Below are 21,070 nucleotides of genomic sequence, written 5' to 3'. Positions count from 1 at the left end.
AGTGATCAATGGTTCAATATCAGCCTTGTAGGGTATATTGAATAAAATTTTTTCAGTGAGTCAGCATCAGTCCTGATTCTAATTAACATTTTCAGTGTTGATTTGAAGTACAGAATAAATATGCTGATTACTTTACATTGAGTAGGGTGACTAGAACTACACTGTAGGAATTCATAAGGACCTTGACAAATTAAACAAATTAGATGTAAGATAAAATCTCAAAGGGACAAACAGGTGATAATTCAATCAGAGACAAAAAGACAAAATTCTGTGTATGTGTCTGTGATAATTCAAAACTGAGGAATAAAGGCAGTTTCAGAATGAACTATCAGTCAATTAAAGCTTAACATATAGAACTGGCCATAAGGAAGAAAATGACCAAAGTCATCTGGCAATATAAAGGTTTTTCAGGCTTTTAACTTAGAATACCATGCCTATTTATAAGGTACATAAACTATGTAAAAATTACAATATATGAAAAAAATGGTTTAAGAACAGTATAAATACTAGATTCTCTGAGTAAGAATTAAAGAATTTTCAGTTTGTTACTCAGCAAGAAGAAGGCTTGAGGACAGAAAAAGAATATTTATTACATAAATAAATACTGTACTCAACAGTGGTGACCAGCTATTTTCCATTTTCACTGCGAAAAAGATGAGAGACTCCTGTGAAGTAGTAGGGTTGTTGAGAAGGCATGATAAGGGCTTCCTAGTTTTAAGTTCTCAAGGTCACTATAGTGCTATAGGAAGAAAAGTCAAGTCAGTTTTAAGAGATGGCTTATCTACCTTAAGGTATATAATATAATTATATGATAACTTCAGCAACCCTTTCAACTCTCCAAATAATCTTAAAATTATTTAGAAATTTGATCACCTTCAGGGAAATTCATGGGAACTAGTCAAGTACTTCCTATATTTTTAAGGGTACAGGAATTCTGTTGGTTTATCTGAAGATGTTGTCTCAACATAAGTTTTACAATTAGCTGTTAATGAAATGCTGGCTGTATTAATCAGGATTCTCTAAGGAAACAGAACCAACAGAAGATATGTGTAAATATTATGAGATTTTTATAAGAATTATCTCACATATCTGGGGAGACACAAGTCCAAATTCCATAAAACAGGCTGCAAGTTATAAAGTCTAATGCAGATTTGTTGTGAATTCCCCAGAAGAAACTGGCAGGCTAAAGGAGAGATGGAAAGTCTTTCTTAAATGCTGAAATCGTCACTTCTCCTTTTAAGGCCTTCAACTGATTGGATGAGAATGTTCTCATTATTGAAGGAAATCTCCTTAGTTGATTATAGATGTAATCATTCATAGATACAATCAACTTACTCATGATTTAAGTCCACAAAATATCCTCACACTAGCAGTCAGGCCAGTACTTGTTTGACCAAACAAGTGGACACTAAAACCAGGCCAAGTTGACACATAAACTTAACCTCACACTGGCTATACAAAATTTAGCATAATTCCATTTTTGTTCCTATAGCCCTGGGGTAAATAAGTGTTGAATCAATTTTGTGATAAATCAGAAAGAAACTGCACTTTATGTGTAGTATACAAAGGGAAAACTGCAGAATTCACAGAATTCTGGGTCCTTATGTAATGGAGTTTTATTGAATTTTATAAAATTCTTGTGAAACTTTATTAAACTAATGGTCCATTTTAATAAAACAGGGTCATAAATGATAATTCTGTCAGCAACATCGGGACTATGCAGAATTATGGTAGAAAAGTATAATGTCTGCCATGTATCGGCATTCATGACATGACAAAATTAGTTCTTACCTAATAATATGGCTCAACAAGTTAGACAAGCCCATCAGATTTTCAGATGACTGTTTTCTAGAATTTGTATAATGTTGTATAATGTAAAATGTCATTTTGAAGAGAGTTTATCAACATTTTTGTTAATTATACCCAACGTAATAAGAAGGGCAGAATCTTGGATTCTATCTTTGGGTCCTGAAAAATGACCTATTGCATCCACAGTTCTGAGCTAACTTTTCCATTTGTATGAAAAGTGCACACACATCTTACTAAGGGTTGGAGGATGTTTCCTTGAGTAGTCCATGATCGCCATCATTCTCTAGGGCACCTTCTCTATGTAACCTTCCTTTTTTACCACACAGAGGACAAAGTTGCCCCTGACAATCTATGGGAGAAAGAGTGTGGGAAATATTCCTCAATCTCTCAGGCTTTAGCGTCATCTGCTAGGCTGTAATCCTCCGTGTCCAATAATCCAGAAAGGGGGGGACACTGTTCAGGAAAGGAGAGTCGTCCTCTTCTTGAGTTCTGCCACACCTTCTACTCCAAACACTTTAAATTCTGATGAATATTTAAACTGTTCTCAAAAGTAAAGGTCTATTAAGCATTTTGAGAAAATTCAAAGCACAAGGGCCTGAAACTGTTCTTTGAGATAAGTTAGTTTACTCTGTTGTACCATATAACAGAGGGTTTAGGGGCAACTAAAGGATGTAGGGCAGGATTGGGGAGTGAACAGAGACAAAAGACTGGAAAGAACTGCACCTCTTAAACCTTCTTCAAGTGTCCCGCATGGAGCTCCCCTCATCCACTGACCCTCCCTAAATCTCTAATTCCATTTGGTCCTTATATGAAATGTTTTATAAAACCACCTTCTCTATCACTTTTATCTCCACCAGACAAGGAACCCTCACCTTCTACCCTGCCTGGTGTTATTCAATCTTGGGGGTCTCATACTTCAGCTTATTATTCAAAGGGCTTCTTCTTTCTTGAGAATGAAAAGATTCTGACTCCATGAGAGAAAGGGAGATGCAAACACTTCAGTGCCAACCCATTCTCTCTCCTAGAGATAGCTGTGGTAGGGTTCCTCCTGAACTCCCTAAAGAAGTGTATCCTGCCTTTATGAAATATACTTTTGGTTAAACAATCTAATTTTATATAGGAGAAAAATATTTCTTCTATTAACATGACTTTGACCTTAATTCCTTTAAAATAAGAATTCTAGCATTATTGGTCAAAGGATTTCCAACTTTTTCCTGAACCTGCTTTCACTGGAGAAGGGCACTCCTCAAGAACTGAAAATAACTCTCACTGAACCAGTATGGCACACAGCCATCCACAAACCAAATTTCTCCTCTGATTATCAAAAGCTGTTTGAGTTCTGTTTACTGCACCATAAACTCTTCATATACCTTTATATTTCATTAGACTTTCTTTAAATCTGTTGTCTGTGTAGACTGGAAAGACTCAACTGAGGAGGAGCTACGAAGATGTGTAATATAGTTTCTCAAAAGACAAATAGCCATTAGTTATGCTACAAGTAAGAAGGTAAAAGAGCCTTTTGATGGTGACTATTCCATTCTCTTATAAGTAGAGCCTACACACTCTCCTTTTTCCTTTGTATCTAAATGCTAAACCTTTGAAAAAATATTAAAATATAGTATTCTGCAATAATACTCAAATTACCCAAAGTAGTTATTGTTCTCTCCTTTTTCTGGTCTTTACTCAGTTTTTCTACTAGAGCCACCAATTCTTTTATGTTATTTTTAAAAAATCATTTCAATTAAAGGGCTACTTGAAAAATGCTCCTTACCATTTCGTCTTGCTTCTAACATTTCAGTCAGAAATCACTCATTGATCCAACTACTTGTCTGTTCTGTTTCAGTGCTGCTCAAATAAGTACCCCTTTCGAAAACAGACTCTCTATCTTGTTCCTGGTCCTGTGACTGCCAGAATCGTGGGCGAGAGCCTCTGCTTTTCCAAATACTTCTTTACTTGAGTACTATTTGTTTGAGTCTCCCTGATTACCTTGCCACTTTATTTATTTATTTATTTTACAAGTATTTTAATCTACAGTGGCAAAATGCTTTGCCAAGCAACATGCTGAAGCTCAAATGAAGTTTCCAACCAATTTTATTACAGGGAAATTTCCAAAGCTCCCTTAAATGAAAAGGTGTATTTTCCATTTGCTAGCCAGGATTAGTCACCCACAGAATGGCTGATAGTATGCTGTACAAGTCCCAGTTTTTTTGCCATGCTATAATAATGGGATCACTGGCTTTATAAACTGAAAGGGTCTTTCCAGTAAAGAATAGAATTCTCTGGTCAAAACAAACAAGAGCCATTGCTTACTGACTATTTTCCAGGCCTTTGGCTAGCTTCTGTGTCTCAAAGATGAGTAAAATACAAATTTACGAGAACTAGCAATGTATATTCTAATGAGGTAGACAGAGAAGTGAAATTTTATAACACAATACCAAAATGTGACTATATTAAGTGTTAGAAGTGCACTGACGAGGCAGTGGAGTTCAGTCTTGACGAGCAAGGCATTCACCAGATGGGCAAGGTAGTAAAAAACATCTTATGCTGAGAAAATATCCTGTGCCAAGAAATGGAGCTGTGATGAAGCAAGGAATGGTCAAATGGTGTGAGGCAAGAGGAGATTGCTGAGAAAAGAAAAAAAGGTTTAGGCCACATTTTTGAAGAATCTTGAGAGCTAAGGAGTTTAACCATTTTCAAGACTAGCAGGGAATATAGGGAACATTTCACTTAGGGAGTGATATGCTCAGCTTTGCCTATCAGAAAGGACCTTTTAGCTATGATTTAAAGGCTAGACTAGCAGTGGGTAAGAAGAGAGACAGAGAAAAGACTTAGAAATTCTTATCTAGGTAGAAATTACTAGAATATTAGCAATAGGAAGGTAAAGGTAGCAAAAATTTTGCAAGATTTAGCAAGTAAAATGTATGTAACTTTTGACAGATTAGATGGGGTAGGAAAAGATAGAGAGAAAGGTCTCAGATGAGGAAAAGGAACTAGCTGAAAATGAATCAAATTGTTGGGAAAATGAGTAGATGGTAATTCCAGAAAGCATAATAGAGAACAAAGTAATAGTAATAAAGTTAGTGAAATTAGTAATTGCAACTTCTATTAATTGAGCACTTATAGAGGACGAAGTCCTAAGTTAGGCATTTTACGTGCAATTTCTAATGCAAACCTCCAGACACCTTATTATAAAAGTATTATTTCCTAACATGCTAGTACCTAACATTCACACAGTTCACAAATGAGAGAAATGCTTGTCTTCAAGATCTAACCTACCCAATGTCAAAGCTATCGATATCAGATATACCTAATATCAAATTGTTACATATATCAACATAAATTCTGATTGAAAGAGATTTTAATACTTGTTCCTGTAAAAAAAGTTCCATTTTGAGATCCACTCAAATTCCTAAAACTTACCTTTTTAGAAGTGGCCTAAATTAAACAGGTTGACAATATATATATAATACTCATAATTATGTAAATACATAATATAAATAACTAAATATTAATTACTTAGTAGCTTTCAGAACTGTTTTGGGCCATGGGTGGATGCTGGTCTGAGACCAGTGTGAGAAATAAAAGAACCTTAGTAAGATGTCGAGAACATAAGACGGATAAAGCAGCATTGGCTTTCTTACATCATTCACCACATCTTCCAATAGACATTAATTTTATTACTCTGGGAATCTGGATGGAGTTGTGAATTAGGGAGAGGTGGGGTCAGGCTTGGTTGATTCCCAGAGAGAGCATTTGCTGAGTTTTATGTGAGTTTATATGATAAATTTTTGAGAAATGGGGTATATTAGTGTGGGTGTTTTTACAGATAACTCTTCTCTGAAATGCCCATTACTTTTTTTGGTCTGAATAAATATTGCCGGTTGTCTACAAGATATGCCAATATTTACTATGGGAAATTAATTTATATATTAGGTGCTTACTAATGATTCTAGGATTGTTTTGCATTTTAAAATAATGATTGGACATACTCCTTCAGACTTTCGCTTTCATATATAATTTTCTTGAAAGTTATCACTTGTAGAATAACCTGCTACATCTCTTTTAAGGGTTTATAACATAGGCCATAGCGTTTTGGCTGATCTTGCTGTAAAATCAAATAACAAGTGACCCCTTGTAATAGGGCACTGTCCTTCTGCATTAGGCTCCTAAAACAGCATTCTCTTCCCATAATAAGCTATTTGTGTTCACTTTATTTTCCTTCAGTCATTTTATTTTTGTCACCTTTGGTGCTATCTTGGTATACTATAATGGAAAGATGCTGAATCAGACAAGCTGAAATTTTTATTGCAAACATATCCCAAGGCAAATTTATAAGCTCAACTTGATATCAGAAATGAAACTAGAGGGAACACACCTTTGTTCTAAGTTACAAAATTGTCTGCTATTCTAAATTGAAGTGTGTTGAAAATAGACTGCCTTCCTTCTGATTTTAAGAACTTGCATAGGCACCATATTGATATATTCTTTTAAATAATATATTATATACAAAATAGCTTCGCCAATCAAACCATTTTCACTATAACCCTATATTCTGGCTGCATAACTAATATTTTGAGTGAAGCTATGTTACAGAAACATGGTGATATTAAATACTCCAACATTTTATTTCCTTTTTCTTTTCATGGAAGGCTAAGAGATAGCATTTATTTAATAATACTTTGTTAGTGCAAATATAAGGGCAGACAAGTTATAAATAATTATATATTTAGATGTAGGCATAAAAAATTTCACCCCTAGATTGTACTGTCACCTCTACCAAGCTGAAGCCTTCTGCATAGTTATAATCAAGTTTATAAAATTCTGATTAACTGCAGAACTGCCAGGAAGCACAGGGCCAAGCTTATACCAGTAAGGTTTCTGATGAACCCTAACATGGGCTTTCTCTATTTATAGGTTTTGAGGGTCTATTTGGTACTAATAGTATCCAACCCTTAGCCATGGCCCTTGTATTTATACAAATTGAATGAGCCCTGCTGCTATAAATGCATGGCTGTGTTTCATTTCTTCCTGTTGTGTTACCACATTAGAGCATCCTCCACTAAACAGTGGGAAATATTTTAAAACATTAATGTTTATAATACAGTTTTACTCCTACCACTAGAAACTGCCGTAAATGAGCAGTAAATTCCTCTTTTGAAACTAAATTTTTATTGCTATAATATTACCCATATAATTATGGTACGTCCCAGGAGCAAACCCCCTGTCACTCTGCTATTAAGCTGCACCCCAGCCACTTGTGGCTCACTTTTATCCCTGCTTTTGCCCTCAGTTGTTCATATATACTGTCACTTTAGTTACCTTTTACAAATGGTGGTTTGAGTCCTATAGATGTAGAATATTCCAGAAAAATCTCCTTTTTAAAAAAATACTTTTTAAATACATTAGTTTTATTCAGGAGATATGTGGAACAAAAGGTGTTTATGGAGGAAATGGTATATATATATATATGTCAACAGGACCAAACTCAGTAAAAGGCAGTTTAAATTTGGAGTGTGTTACCACTAAAAAGTGGCACAAATATTCCCTTAACAATCATGGCCCATAACTTATTGTTTGAAAGCCACTTTTGTTTGTGATAGAGACTGGTGACCTGCAAGAGAATTCCCAATACCCTTGCCCAGTGGTAGTGTTGGTTATAAGCACCCACTCCCCAGAGAGCATTAGCAACCCCATCTACGAATTTACTAAAAGTCCAGATGCATATATTAGATGAGATTCATGGTCCATGGTTGCGTAGTCCTAAGAGCATTTATTGTTGTTCAAAATATGGTATAATGTTTCAAAGCATCTGCTCCCATTCCCAGAGGTTAGTGAGTTTGAAGCATGCCAACATTTGATTTTGAAGAGTATGCCCAAGACACACGTTTCTTCTCAGATGTCAGTCATTAGAGTTGGGCAGCAACACAAATTCATTGAGTTCCATGTGGAACAGTAATTGTTATCTAACAGTAATCCAAGTTAGGAAGTATGGACATGGCTCAGAGACTTAAAATGTAGGGAAATAAACCACCAATCTAGAGACAGATAAGCTGAAGCAAATAGATAATATCTGTAACTCAAAAAAGTTTATTTGAAAATACTGGAGTATTTATTCCTAGAAATAAAAACCTGAAAACATGTGCAGCTTTCCAGAACCATTTATTCTATTTGAATACAAATAAAAGCGCACACATGCACACACACGTGTGCACACAAATGCACGTAAACTTGGAGCAACTATAGTGAAAATAATAAGAGTCAGCATCTTGTGGTGCTAAAAATATGGTCTCTGGGGCTGGAAAGACTTACATTTATACCCTAGCTTTATTTCTTACTAATTCTGCCATATGCAGCAAGTCAATTATTTTCTCAACTTGTTACATCTATAAAATGAGTGAAATAGTTGTAAACTTGAGGTATTGCTATAAGAATAATGTATATCAATTGTCTGATATGTATGTGGTAACTGCTCCTTGAGTAATAACATCATAATTATTAACAAATGTAATAGCATAGAAAGAGCATCAAAGGAATTTGAATAAAAAACTGCAGTTGTGAAAATTATATCAAATGCCCAGAATGTTATTTTATGTCCTAAAATTTGTAAGTATATACTTGGCCCCAAAGCATGCTGTTTATGTAAAACATAATTATTTTATAAAAATATTTAAGCTTGACCACCTAAAAGAAATATAAACCTATTGTTCTTAACATATCAAATTAAAATAACATGATTTTATCTAGTTTAATCTATCTTTGCTTTGATGGAATTGCTAGATTTTTTTTTCAGAAAGAAGGTTCACAATAAAAACATTGCCTTACCACTAAAATTTTCCACCTTTCTTTTGGTCACAATTTTGTCTTCTTATTATTCATATGTGTCATATACTCTAATAACGGTTCTCCCTATATATCATACCTTTATATTAAGAAGCAACAAAAAAAATAAAGCAGTTTGATATATATATATATATATATATATATATATATATATATATTGCCCTCTGCATGCTTCCATCTTTGTTTCTACTTGAAAATATTCAGTACTCTTTCTTGTGTCTCTTTTCTCAATAATCAAGGTCTCTCCAGGACCTTTCCAAGCAAACAGACCTCCCTTACGGCACAGTTCTGGATTCTGCAGTATATGAGCATGTCCGCATGAAGGGAATGAATCCTTTCGAGAGGGACAGCATGTATTCTCAAATGTGGCGGATGATCAACCGAAGCAATGGATCAGAGAACAATGTTCTGGAGTCCCAAGCAGGCATTCAGAAGGTACTGGCCACTGGTCTTCATTAATAATTTTTACCAAGTCTCCCATGTTTGAACTGCTAAATTGAGATTTGCACATTTCTATTTTTCTCTAACTCTGAAACAGTTTTCAGTTAAAGTATACCTTCTATTAATTAACTTAAATAAGGTGTTAAGGGGGTTCACTGCCCCAGTACAAGAAACTGAAAACCTGCCTTGGTGTGTCTAATGGATCCATTTTGCAATGGAATTGCAAAGCTATTAAGATAAGCTGATATTTTGTTCATAAAAGGGTCAAGGACTTATAAACATGAAGCCTGGAAACTTTTTTACAAGTTCCATTCTAAATATCACTCAGGTTATCAGATTATTGTAAATGACCAAGGATATTCTCTATACTACTTTTGTTTTTAGATGAAAACCTTGTTTTTATGTGAAGCTATCTGACAATGAAAGTTAATCCTGTCAACAAATACAGTTCCTGTATCAGTTTCTATATCCAAAAACGAAAATCTTTATTCAGATCTGATTTTGCCATAGCCATTCTTTAGAAATAACTTGTAAAAAAAAAAATGGTTTAAAAGCAGTTCTCTATGTGAAAATTTTAAAGGTAAGTTTTATTCTGGTCCGTAGTTTATAAGCACATGTACAGAAGCAATTCTTTCTTCTTCAGGCCCTTATCAACCTCCACAAGAAAACTGACTTGTGTTGTTTTGTGGTTTAGATTGTCTCCAGTGGCTAACACAATAAAAATTACTCATTAAAGCATTCAATAAATAGATGCAGAATGAATGAATGAAAATTGTTGAAAAGAGCAACGATCTTTCTCTGTAACCTTCCACAGCAGAATAATTTAGACTCCAAGTCTGATTTCCTTGTTTGAAAAAAGACAAAATAATACTGTTCTAGTTTGCTAACTGCTGGAATGCAATATACCGGGAAAGGAATGGCTTTTTAAAAGGGGAATTTAATGAGTTGCATGTTTACAGTTCTAAGGCCATGAAAAATGTCCAATATTAAAGCAAGCTTAAAGAAATGTCCAATCTAAGGCATCCAGGGAAAGATACCTTGGTTCAAGAAGGCCGATGATGTTCAGGGTTTCTCTCTCAACTGGAAAGGCACATGGCAAATGTGCAACATCTGCTAAGTTTCTCTCCAGACTTCTTGTTTCATTAAGCTCCCCTAGGGCATTTTCCTTCTTCATCTCCAAAGGTCTCTGGCTACCTGGGCTCTCATGGTTCTTGTCACTCTTTTGCTGTCAAGATGCTCTCCAAAATGTTTCCTCTTTTAAAGGATTCCAGTAAATGAATAAAGACCCACCTAGAATGAGTACAGTCACATCTCCCTCTAATCCACAGTTAAAACCCACAATTGGGTGAGTCATATCTCCATAGAGATAATCTAATCAAAAGATCCCAACCTGCATTATTGAATAGGGATTAAAAGAAATGGTTGTTCCCACAAGATTGGATCAGGATGAAAACATGGCTTTCCTAGGGCACATAATCCTTTCAAACCAGCACAAATACCGTGCCAAAAAATGTTTTGATGACTATAAACCTCATTCAGCCACAGGTTCCAGCATTATTCTCTGCCTATGCTTATGATGTCCTTCACCTGCTACTGTTGTTTCTCTAGTTCCCTAGAGTTAACCTAGTAACCCTAGAGTTAACCTAGTAACCCTAGAGTTAACCTAGTAATTCTTTCACCCACACTGATACCATTATTTTGAGAACTGATGGTGCTGACACAAAACTTCTCACCAAATTACTGATGATACCTTTAAGAAAGTGAATATCATTGAGGTGTTAGCAATGCCTTTCAACTCCTTCGCCCTGTTACTAATCGCAGTATCCTAGAGCCCGATATTGATCCTCAAGTTTTTCCTTCTTGTTTTTCCCAAGAGGCCTATTGGATCCTAGAAGTACAACATGGTATCCTGTGTTACTGAGGTGGAATGACTGTATATGCTGAAGAACAGGGAGAAAGGAAGTTAGACATTTTGGGATTTACTAGCTATCCTTGGGAAATGACAAAAAAAAAATAGAGTTTCACAATAAGTATACTAAATAGTGCTTAGAATAGTGATTTTCCTTCATATTGCCCTCTGCTAAGACAGTTTGCTTCCATGAGAATTAGTGTTAATAGAAATTCATAGTTTCTATTTTTATTGCAATTGAGGAGTTGAAGTTCTCCACACTTTACAATCACTTTCTATATAGTATCATTCCCGAGAATTTTCATCTTCTTTCCTTCAACCATGCACACACGTTCCCAATAAAAATTTAGAAATCAAACGTTCATGCTCACTCATTCATTCATTTACTCATTCATCAAATATTTGCTGAGTACAATTATGCACCAAGTACTGATCTAGAAATTAAAGATAAAAGCCAACAATAGAGAAGAGATCAACGAGTTCATGAAATAGAGAGTCTAGTGAGAGATATAGAAAAGGGAAATAAAACATGTACTCAAACTAAATAATTTATATTGTGATCAATGCCATGAAATATGGAACTAGGGTGCTATTGCAGAGATTAAATAGTAAATCTATTTGAGGTATGGTGATCCAGTAATGTTCTCTGAGGCAATAAGACATTAGCTGTAATTTGCCTGATCCGGAGCTGGGCCTATGGAAGAGAGGGTGAAAAGGCACCCAGACAAGGTGTAGATAGCATACACAAAGACCTGAGTGCAGGAAGAAGTTGGTGCATTCCAGAGACCAATATAAAATCAATATGGCCAAAGCGTGTTGAATAAGAGACCACAGAATGAGGTGAGTAGGCAAGGATTATGTCAGGTTGGACCTTGTTGACTTTGGGTATGAATTTGGATTTTATTTGGACTGAAAATAAAGCTACTGAAATGGTGGAGTGTCACGGTTATTTCACCTTTCAGAAAAGTCAGTGTAGCTGCTGTATGGGAAAATGGGTAAGGATTACCTATGAGCGGAAATAGTGAGATCATTTAGAGACTCTTGAGGCATTGCATGAGGAAATTTATAGTAGCCGGTTAAATTGAGAGTTTTAAACAAGGCCTTGTCTGATTCTTCCTTTCTTACATACATTCACTCATACACGAGCGCGCACACACACCATATCCCTTTTTGTCTTTGTATTAAAACAAATTAGGCAAACCTCCTAGACCAGGTATTTACACAATTTATATATAAATCATAAATATATAGGATATCATTTACCACATAGATTCTTGAGGCATATATGTTTCAAGACATGCATATACATCTACTAACTCTTCAGTATTGTTTCAGAAAATCTCTCTGTTTCCTAGCATTTACATACAGTTTTCTGTTCTGGTTCTTCCAGTTCTTAGCTGTGTAACTTTAGGCAAGTCACTTGGCTTCTCTGAGCCTCATTTACTTGTCTTTCAAGTGATCACAGTGTAAGAAATAAAAGCACTGGCTTTGCAGGCAGTTCAAATTGAGTTTGAATCCAGCTCAGTTCTTTATAAAATATATAGACATGGCTAGTTACTTACATATCTTGGCTTTGGGATTTTCATCATAACAATAAGAATTCCTATTTAAAACAGTTTGGTCTAGATTAAATAAAATAAATATGTAAAGCATCAAATAGTATGATTAGAGCCACAAACCCATCTCATAAAATGGTCTTGAAGATTACTTGAGAGAATATATATATATGGGATTTGCAACTATAAAGTCTAACTGTTTAATATTTCCTATGGTTAACTTAAAAACTGTGACAAAATTAAAAGTAAAATGCAATAAAAGAAGTTGAGAACAATTTCTAGTTCCTGTTTGCTAATAAAGGGGACTTATAAGTTTAAAATTGTCAAACAAATCCCCCAATGTTTATAACCCCATATTTATTCAGTTTTCTATTGAAGAATTCCCTCCTGAATTCACAGTAGAAACCACCAAACTCAAACTTGTTTATGTAGGATATATATTTTTTCAGACAAAATCAGAGATCTTTGCAAATTGATTAGCCAAAGAATAGTTAGTATTGATAAAATATATATTGGTTCAATTTGCAAAATCTGGTCCAGCTTCTATTAAAAAACAAAACCAATCAAAAAAAAATGTTTTCCCTTGCTAAAGCACACTGGGGATTCATGAATTTGAGAACAATTACACATGAAAGGTGTCCCTGGTTTCTCCCTCAAGCAGCCAGCCTTGAACAGTCACCCAGCAGCTTTCCATACACTGTCACTAATTTCTAATTTGTGCCGGCAGAAGAGATCTCAGAGGTCTTTTAGGCCAACATTCCACAAAAGGCCGTACTTCTTCTATAGTATCTATGACAAGAATTCATATATATAATAACTGCCTTCCTGGAAACTCTGCAGCACTGTGGAAAACAATTCTTAGAACCTAATTATGACTTTGAATTGACTCCATTAAAGTCTCTGGTTGGGATTGTTCTTAATTATGCTACTATTTTCATTAGGTTTCTCTTCCTGGAAGGTCTGACCTGATCACTTCTAACATTTCAGTGCTGCTTGTACCAAAGAAGCCTGTATAAATGAAAAGTAAGATTAGTTCTGACTTCCTGTTCTTGGAAGACATTCACATGTACCAAACCGTACTAATTAAACTAGAAAAAAAAATTGTTTCTGCTTTGCCAGGGACTTTTTGCATAAGTAGAAAAAGTGTGATTTAAAAGATATAGCTGATTTTTTCATGCATTCTTTGAACAATTACTTACAGAACTCCTTCTGTGTTTCAGGCAGTACATTAGTTGCTAGAGTGAGCAGAACTGAAAAACAAATTGCTTTCATGGAGTTTACATTCTAGTGGGGGAGGCAAACAATAAACAAGATCCATGAATAAAATATATTGTATGTTAGTGATAAATATAAAGGAGAAAAACAAAGTAAGAGAGAGTATGGAAAACATTAAGAAGGGGAGTGGCTTGTGATCAGGAAAACCTCACTGAGAAAATGACATTTGAGGAAAGAATATTGAAGTAGAGGGAAGAGAAAGAAGGATGAAAAAGAGAAGCATGAGTATATCTGGGTGAAGGGTTTCTAGACAAAGAGTCAGCCAGTACAGTGTCTTTGAGGTGGGAGCATGCCTGGATGTTCAAAGACAATGAAGGAAACCAGTGTGGCTCCAGGAATAGGGGATGATATCAGAAGTGTAAGATCAGAATTGTAATAGGGGTCAGGAGATGGGAAAGTAGTGCCCCTCAAACTGTGCTCCTGTCAAACAGCAGAAGTAGCATCATCAGAGAGTTTGTTTGACATGTAGAAGCTTAGGCCCACCTCAGCTCTTCTGACTGCAAATCTCATTTTAACAAGACCACCAGGTGATTTGTCTACATATTAAAGATTATGAAGCACCAATATAGGGTTATACAAGGCATTCTAAGATAGTTGGTTTTTATTCTGTGTGAGATTTGTCACTTCAAAGAGTTTTGAAAGGGAGAGTACTATGATAGAAATCATATTTTAGCAAATCTTGATGGCTGCTGTGTTGAGGAAAAACTGAGGATGCCATGGTGGAAGATGGAAAAGCAGTTAGGAGGTCATGATGTTAACTTGACAACATTCTGAAATTGCAGCAGTGAAAGTCCATCCCTGCAAAAAAAGCCAAATACATCTTGGAGATCAAAAATGTGAAGCCATCACTGGGATTAGCACATTAATGGAATTTAGTCTATCAGATTATTTTATGAGGGACTAGAGCATTAGAGAGGTAATTTCTGAAAGTAGATGGAGAAAACTGCTAGGTCACCAGAAAGAATCTGACCAGGGATGAATAATCTGTGTGTGTATTACTGAAATTTAGAATTCCTGGGATATTACGAAGGCAGTGTTAGTTTCCTAATAACCTACTAAAACTCAGGTGATAAAGAACAAATAATTCCAGAACTTTGACAATAAGACCACTAGGGAAAAAAGAATATCAAAATAAGATTAGAATCGGAGCCTGCCCAAGTGAAAAAAAAGGATTAGAACTCCTATTCTAGCCACAAGACCTTAGTGCCTTAGTGGTAAATAACTAAAAGTTCAAACTACCAAAGTTGAAAGGGCATGTAAATTCAGATGAGCCTGTGGCATCAGGGAAGATGGCAGTGGTGCAGGCAGCAGCAATATTCGGTCAGTGATAGCATCACCTGGTGTGGGCATCAGTCCACTTAGGACATGCCTTTAATAGCCCGTCATTCCAGTAAGGTGGGGTGGGGGAAACTAAGAAGGGTCAGGTGGGCCTCAAGACTCCAGGCAAGACTCCAGGCTGCAGGACCTAGCTCTAGTCCCAGCTGGAAAACTGAAGTATTGAAATTAAAATCAATCCAAAGATTGGTCAAATCAACTGGGCTAATATACATGTTTTGGAAAAGTACCAGGGCAGGAAGACAAATTCTAGACACTGTGAACTAGTAATTTGAGCCTAAGCAGGTTTTATCAGCTCTGTCTCAAAAACAAGGTGAACTGAATGTGACATTTTACTTACTCGTTCTACAAGTAATCAGTGAAGCACCTGCTATTTATGAGGAACTATTAGAGGCATTGGGAGAATTAACAGGACAGGTAAAGCCCCTGTTCTCACAGTGATTATATTGTAGTAGAGAGAAAGACAGACAAACATGCATATGTACCATAAGGAATAATGAGAAGGAGCAGAAGCATGAAGAGGGGTATTGCAATCATATACTGGGTGGTCTGGGAAGACACCTCTAAGAAAGTGATATTTGAGTAGAGCCCTAAAGGAGAACAGGGTGTGAGCCATGCAGATAGTGTGGGGTGGGGTGGGAGGGAATCTGGAAGTGTTTCAAGAAGAGAGAATACTCATTGGAGAAAGCTCAGACAGAAAAGCCCTGGGAGCTGCTAAGCAAGGAGCCACAGAATCTGAAGGACCCTGCACCTGGAGAGAATCTAGAGACGTTAAGAGATGAAATCCAGAGTTTGCCCCAGAGAGGATCCACAGATGCTTAGAGAGAGAAATGCCTGGAGATACTAAGAGAAGACCCGCAGGACGCAGAGAGAAAGCCACGGGAATCAGAAGCTAAAAGCAAAGCCAGGTGCCTTCTCAGCTCACAGAGGTGTTCCAGATGCCAGTGGCCTGTCTTCAGGGTCCAGGTATCATCTCGTTGATGCCTTAAATTTGGGCATTTTCATGGCCTGAGAATTGTACATTTATAGCCTAATAAATCCCCTTTTCAAAAGCCAAATCCACTTCTGGTATACGCATTTTGGCAGCTTTAGCAAACCAAAACAACTTCCCACAGCTGAATGAGGCTTGGAAAGGTAGCAGTTGACACATGCTTAGACTTAAAGTTGAAGTAAGTGGGAACCAAGTTGCATAAAGGAAAGAAGGCTATGAGAAGAAAATAAATTTCAACTATTACACAGTTTCACACTGAGATGATCCTGGTCTTATGCATCTAAAACCCATGAATCACACTGGCGAAATCCTCTTTTCTGGTTACTCAACTCCCTGTCCTCTTAGAGCTCTATAGTCTAATTTGGCATTAAGTGAAAATGCCAAAGTAGATGCTTATTCATTAGCCAGCAGGAGGATAGGGGCCAACTTGAGCTTCAGTAAGCAACTTGGTAATTTACTGACTGGGTGCATGACCTGAAATCTGGGTTAGATCCTTATTACAGAAATGAATAATCATTTCTGAGGAAAAACAAGATATGATATTAAACAGCTCTGAGTTTGAAAATGCCAAGAGTCCTTGGCTGTCATACCACTGGGCTTAGAGGCAGCAATGGATTTACTAATTTGCCCTGTTGCCAAATGATTCCAACAAACAATATATGATTCACTTTACCACTTCACTATGGAGATGGAAGCTGAGATCCCACTGACATATTTTCTGCTATCCAACAGTAATCACACAGAGAAAGACGATAGCTGCACTGGTGAAAGAGTGGAAACACAAAGAGATAATTTCCAATGGTCCTGCCAAAGCATTTTTAATGCCTGGGGTTGGGTGGTTTTAAGCTATTATTTCTAAAACATTTTTGATTATAACAATCTTCATTGATGTTTGAAATTAAAATCAGTCTGGATTAGATATTTTCGCAAAGAAAAAAGAAGAAGCCTAAAACTATACAATTCTTAAGTTGTCATAAGCATTTTAACTTGGTTAGGATACCAGCTCTTCAACACAGGCAGCAGACTATACAAATAAGAATTTTTTCTAAAAAAATAATATATATAATATATGCTATACATCATGTATAATTTATGTAATATATGTATAAAGCTAAAGCAAATTAAAGAAAAATTTCCCCTTTTTCTTTGTTGTTTTTCAGAATCCTGAAATGAATTTTAGGAGTATATAAATTCTCTAAATTAAAGTGGGTGCTTATGAAAAATAATGATTCTGTCGCTTTAACAGAGGAAGTAATTTAAATAGCTTTTTTTTCATGGTGATTTGATCCATGATGAAAGAAAAACCTGCGCCAATTCTTTTAATTAGCCACGTTCAAGTCTAATTTATTTATCCCTTTACTCATTGCTTTAATCAACATTTATGCAGTGGCTCCAAAGTTCCAGAAACTATGGTAGGCATGGATGATGCAATGCTAGAAAGAATCAAATGAGGAGGGAAGAGTAAAATGCAATGTACTAAGTGTCTTCACGGTGCAACTACAAGATATTATGAGAACACAGGGAAAGGGAGCCTGATGTAACCTGGGAAATGAGCTCATCAGATCAGCAAAGCCTTCCTAGAGGAAGCAATGTTGAACTTAGAATAAATTGGATTTAACTAAGAAAAAGGAAGAGATGAGCAAGTGGGATGGGGATGGATGGACTGAACAAAGGCATAAGAGGAGGAAAGAACATAGAGGGTACAAAAATCAAGAAAGCAATACAGATAGAGTATAAGGTGCTGCAGAGAATGACTCGGGTGGGAGGGGCAAGCAAATGGCTGTCAGCCATATATCATCTGAATCTGCTAAATGAACTTTAATTGATAGTTCTAGCACAGTGTGCAAAGAAGTGTGAAAAGAATAATAAAAAATATTTGAAAAGAAACACCCAGATTAAAGAAAAAAAAAGGCTATAGCCACTTGGGACCTAGGGTTTTTTCTGCATCTTTAAAATTGTGGAAGTGGAATAGATTAATTCTAAGATTTCTTCAAGATTTAATATTCAGTGAGTCTATGGACCCTTATTTCAAGCTGTTTAGTAGCCATATCTGAGAGGTATGCCTCCCAGGTGCCGGCAGAGGGCCTTCTGCAGAGCCTCAAGCCGTTATTCTTAGTCCTGGTTTAACACACATCCTCAGGCTCAGACCAGAATTTCTCCACGAGGATTCCAACTTTATAGTTCCCAGGATGACAAAGGATGGCTGTGCACACCTTCTCTCATGGTCTCATATGGTCACGAGGCCCTCTACTCGCGAATGTATTAAGTGGTAGACTTGCCATGGTTTAATTCTTAATCTTCATAGTTTTACATATTTGAAAACGCATAAACTTTTCCTTAACTACTATTGGGAAAATACAATAAAGTAAAAATAATAATCTCAACGATAATTTTTAAAATAGTCTTTATTCATCCAATTTCATATCCAGAGTTACAGCTTCATGACATTTCTGTATTTAAGTAGGCACACAAATGCATAATGGTGTTTTTTGTTTTTTAACAAAAATGCTTGTGCCTTTTACCTTTTTCAATTTATATGTCATACACCTCTTTCTTGTTACCATATGTATCTGTACCTAACTTTTATACCTTCAAAATATTCCATGAATTACTATAATTTATTAAATCATTGCCCACTGAATGGTTCATATATTTTCTTTTAAAAAATATATATATATATATATTTACACGCATTATTTTTCTTAGGTGCATTACTAAAATTGTGATTCTGGGTTAAAAATTTACATTTGTAATGAAATTTGTGCATTTACAAATTTAGTAACTACCTTCAAAGTAGTTTCTAAAAATGAAGTGCCGATTTCGACTCCTCTCAATAGAATAAGAGAGCACCTGTTTCCCTGCTTTCTTGCCAGTAAATTACTAGAAGTAAATAGTATTATTTCATTTGTTCGTTTATTGCTGAATGAAGTGATGAATGAAAAGTTCTTCATTTTTATTTTTATTTCTCTGATAGTTATTGAAAGTGAAATTGTTTCTAATGTGTAATGACTTTTATGTGTGTCTATGAATTGCTAAATTATTTTTTGGCTCCTTTATCTATAGATAAAATTGTCTTTTTCTTATAAATTTTAATAACTTAAAAATATTATATTAGTAGTACTTAATCTCTTCTGTTACTCTACATTTAACCTTTCAGGAGTTCTCTTCCAGTTCATGTCCACATCTGTGTTTATATTGTCACATGTACTGGCGAGCAATCACCATAAGGTTGAATCCTAATACAAATCCAGACTCCCAAGTGTATATTTCAGAAGACATTTTGTTTGCCAGCCATCACTTTCAAAGACCATCATTTCTTTTGCAAGCAAAAGGAGAATCTAAGTGGTTTTGTAAATTTGCTCCTTAAAGCTGCCCACTGTTTATTCTCTTCCTCTCTATTCTTAAGCCTTAATATAGACAGGAATTTTGCAAAAGCATTTCTGTGGTTGCAGGTATATACTGAAAGAGCTCACATTTTTTGACACTTTTTCTGTGGACATCTTCTGGTCAAAATATTGGACTTCCATGACTATGCATTTGCTTCCGATACATTAAGCTGGAGGCCTTTAAAACATGCTTTGAATTTTTAGTTTTTTGTGACACTCTCCTTCCCTCAGTTGCAGAATTAGGATCCTGTTTAGGTTCCATTTACACACCTATGGTCCTAGCCACTTGCCAGCTGTCCTTTCACATCCTTAAAAGGGCCCTCCCTCCTCTCTCACTCCGATTTATTTTTAGTGCTCTCTAGTTTTTCTTTTTTTTTTTTTTTGCATTCAGTTCTCATACTAATGCATAGATGCCATGACTAGCATACCCGTCTGCTTTCACATTTCTCAGATTAATTGTCCTCTCTTCTACATTTCTCAGATTAATTGTTCTCAGATTAATTGCCCACTAAAGTTTCTGATTACAAATTCCCCCTTCCTTTTCAAATATCCATAACTGTATTATTTCCCTTATTATAAAGCAATATGTCTTGCAAAATCCTTTAGGGCTCTGCCATCTGTGGCACCAACTTTTTGTAGGAGATAATAAAATAAATAAAATCTAAACGCCTCAATGGTATTTTGGGCAATAAATATATCACAATATAAAACCATACTTATGTTTGGTAGAAAATAACCTGCTTTTTCAGTTTTTCCTTTGTTTCTCCTATTATACCTCATATTAAGTACTGGAATCCAAAGGTATAAAATAGATTTTAAGAAAGTTCCACAACTAAAAGGATAGAGTTTCTCTTTTCCCGTCTTAAGAAATTGGTTCATAATACAAACTGAATATATCACATTACTAGTTCTCATGTAAGCTTTCAAATACATAAATGTAAGTTCTCTTTTAATATTTTTGCAGAAAAATTTGAATCACTGTTATCACCATCATTTACTGCAAATAAAATTAGATTGTTCTGGCTAGTGATATAAAGCTCAGAAAAGAGGAAAGACTCAATCTGGACTACAAAAATGGCTCACTCCAATAGTGACTGTCAAAGACAGACGAAATCGGTAACCTAACAACCTACCTCTAGCAAGAGAGAATTCAGAATGGAGGAAGAGGCACGTGTAATTCAGCAAAACAAAAATAAAAACTCACGTCATTCTGACGCAGTCAATGGAGAAGCACTGGTTTTCCTAAACTCTGCTAAATTGTCTATCTCTGGCCATTTCCCATCACTATTCCCAGAATTGCAGGCATAGCACTAAAATGGTTTGTGGAAGTCCTCCATTTAGTCATTTTATTTTATAGATGAGAAAATTATACCTAAAAAGGTTAAGTGATTTACCTAAGGCCACACAACGAATTAGTGTCAAGATTTATGGCCAAAGCCCACATATCTTAACTCTGGGTCACTTGCTCTTTCTACCACAATTAAAGAACTTCAGTCTCTAATGTTCTCCCAAAGCGAATTAATTTACA

At 35.7% G+C, this 21,070-nt stretch overlaps 1 protein-coding gene across 3 annotated transcripts in view; it reads left to right on the top strand.

Moving 5' to 3' along the window:
• Window positions 1-21,070, top strand: part of GRID2 (glutamate ionotropic receptor delta type subunit 2) — a 1,588,850-nt gene that overhangs the window by 1,312,167 nt on the left and 255,613 nt on the right. For all 3 annotated transcript variants that reach the window (XM_077142855.1, XM_077142857.1, XM_077142856.1), the window contains one exon: window positions 8,889-9,084. In XM_077142855.1, coding sequence (XP_076998970.1) covers window positions 8,889-9,084 — 196 coding nt within the window. The remainder of the gene's footprint in view (window positions 1-8,888; window positions 9,085-21,070) is intronic.

This window comes from Tamandua tetradactyla, chromosome 24 (genome assembly GCF_023851605.1).
Source record: "Tamandua tetradactyla isolate mTamTet1 chromosome 24, mTamTet1.pri, whole genome shotgun sequence".
In the NCBI taxonomy this organism is placed as follows: domain Eukaryota; kingdom Metazoa; phylum Chordata; class Mammalia; order Pilosa; family Myrmecophagidae; genus Tamandua; species Tamandua tetradactyla.
Note: the sequence above shows the minus strand (reverse complement) of the source record. Positions and strands in the feature narration are given on the sequence as shown.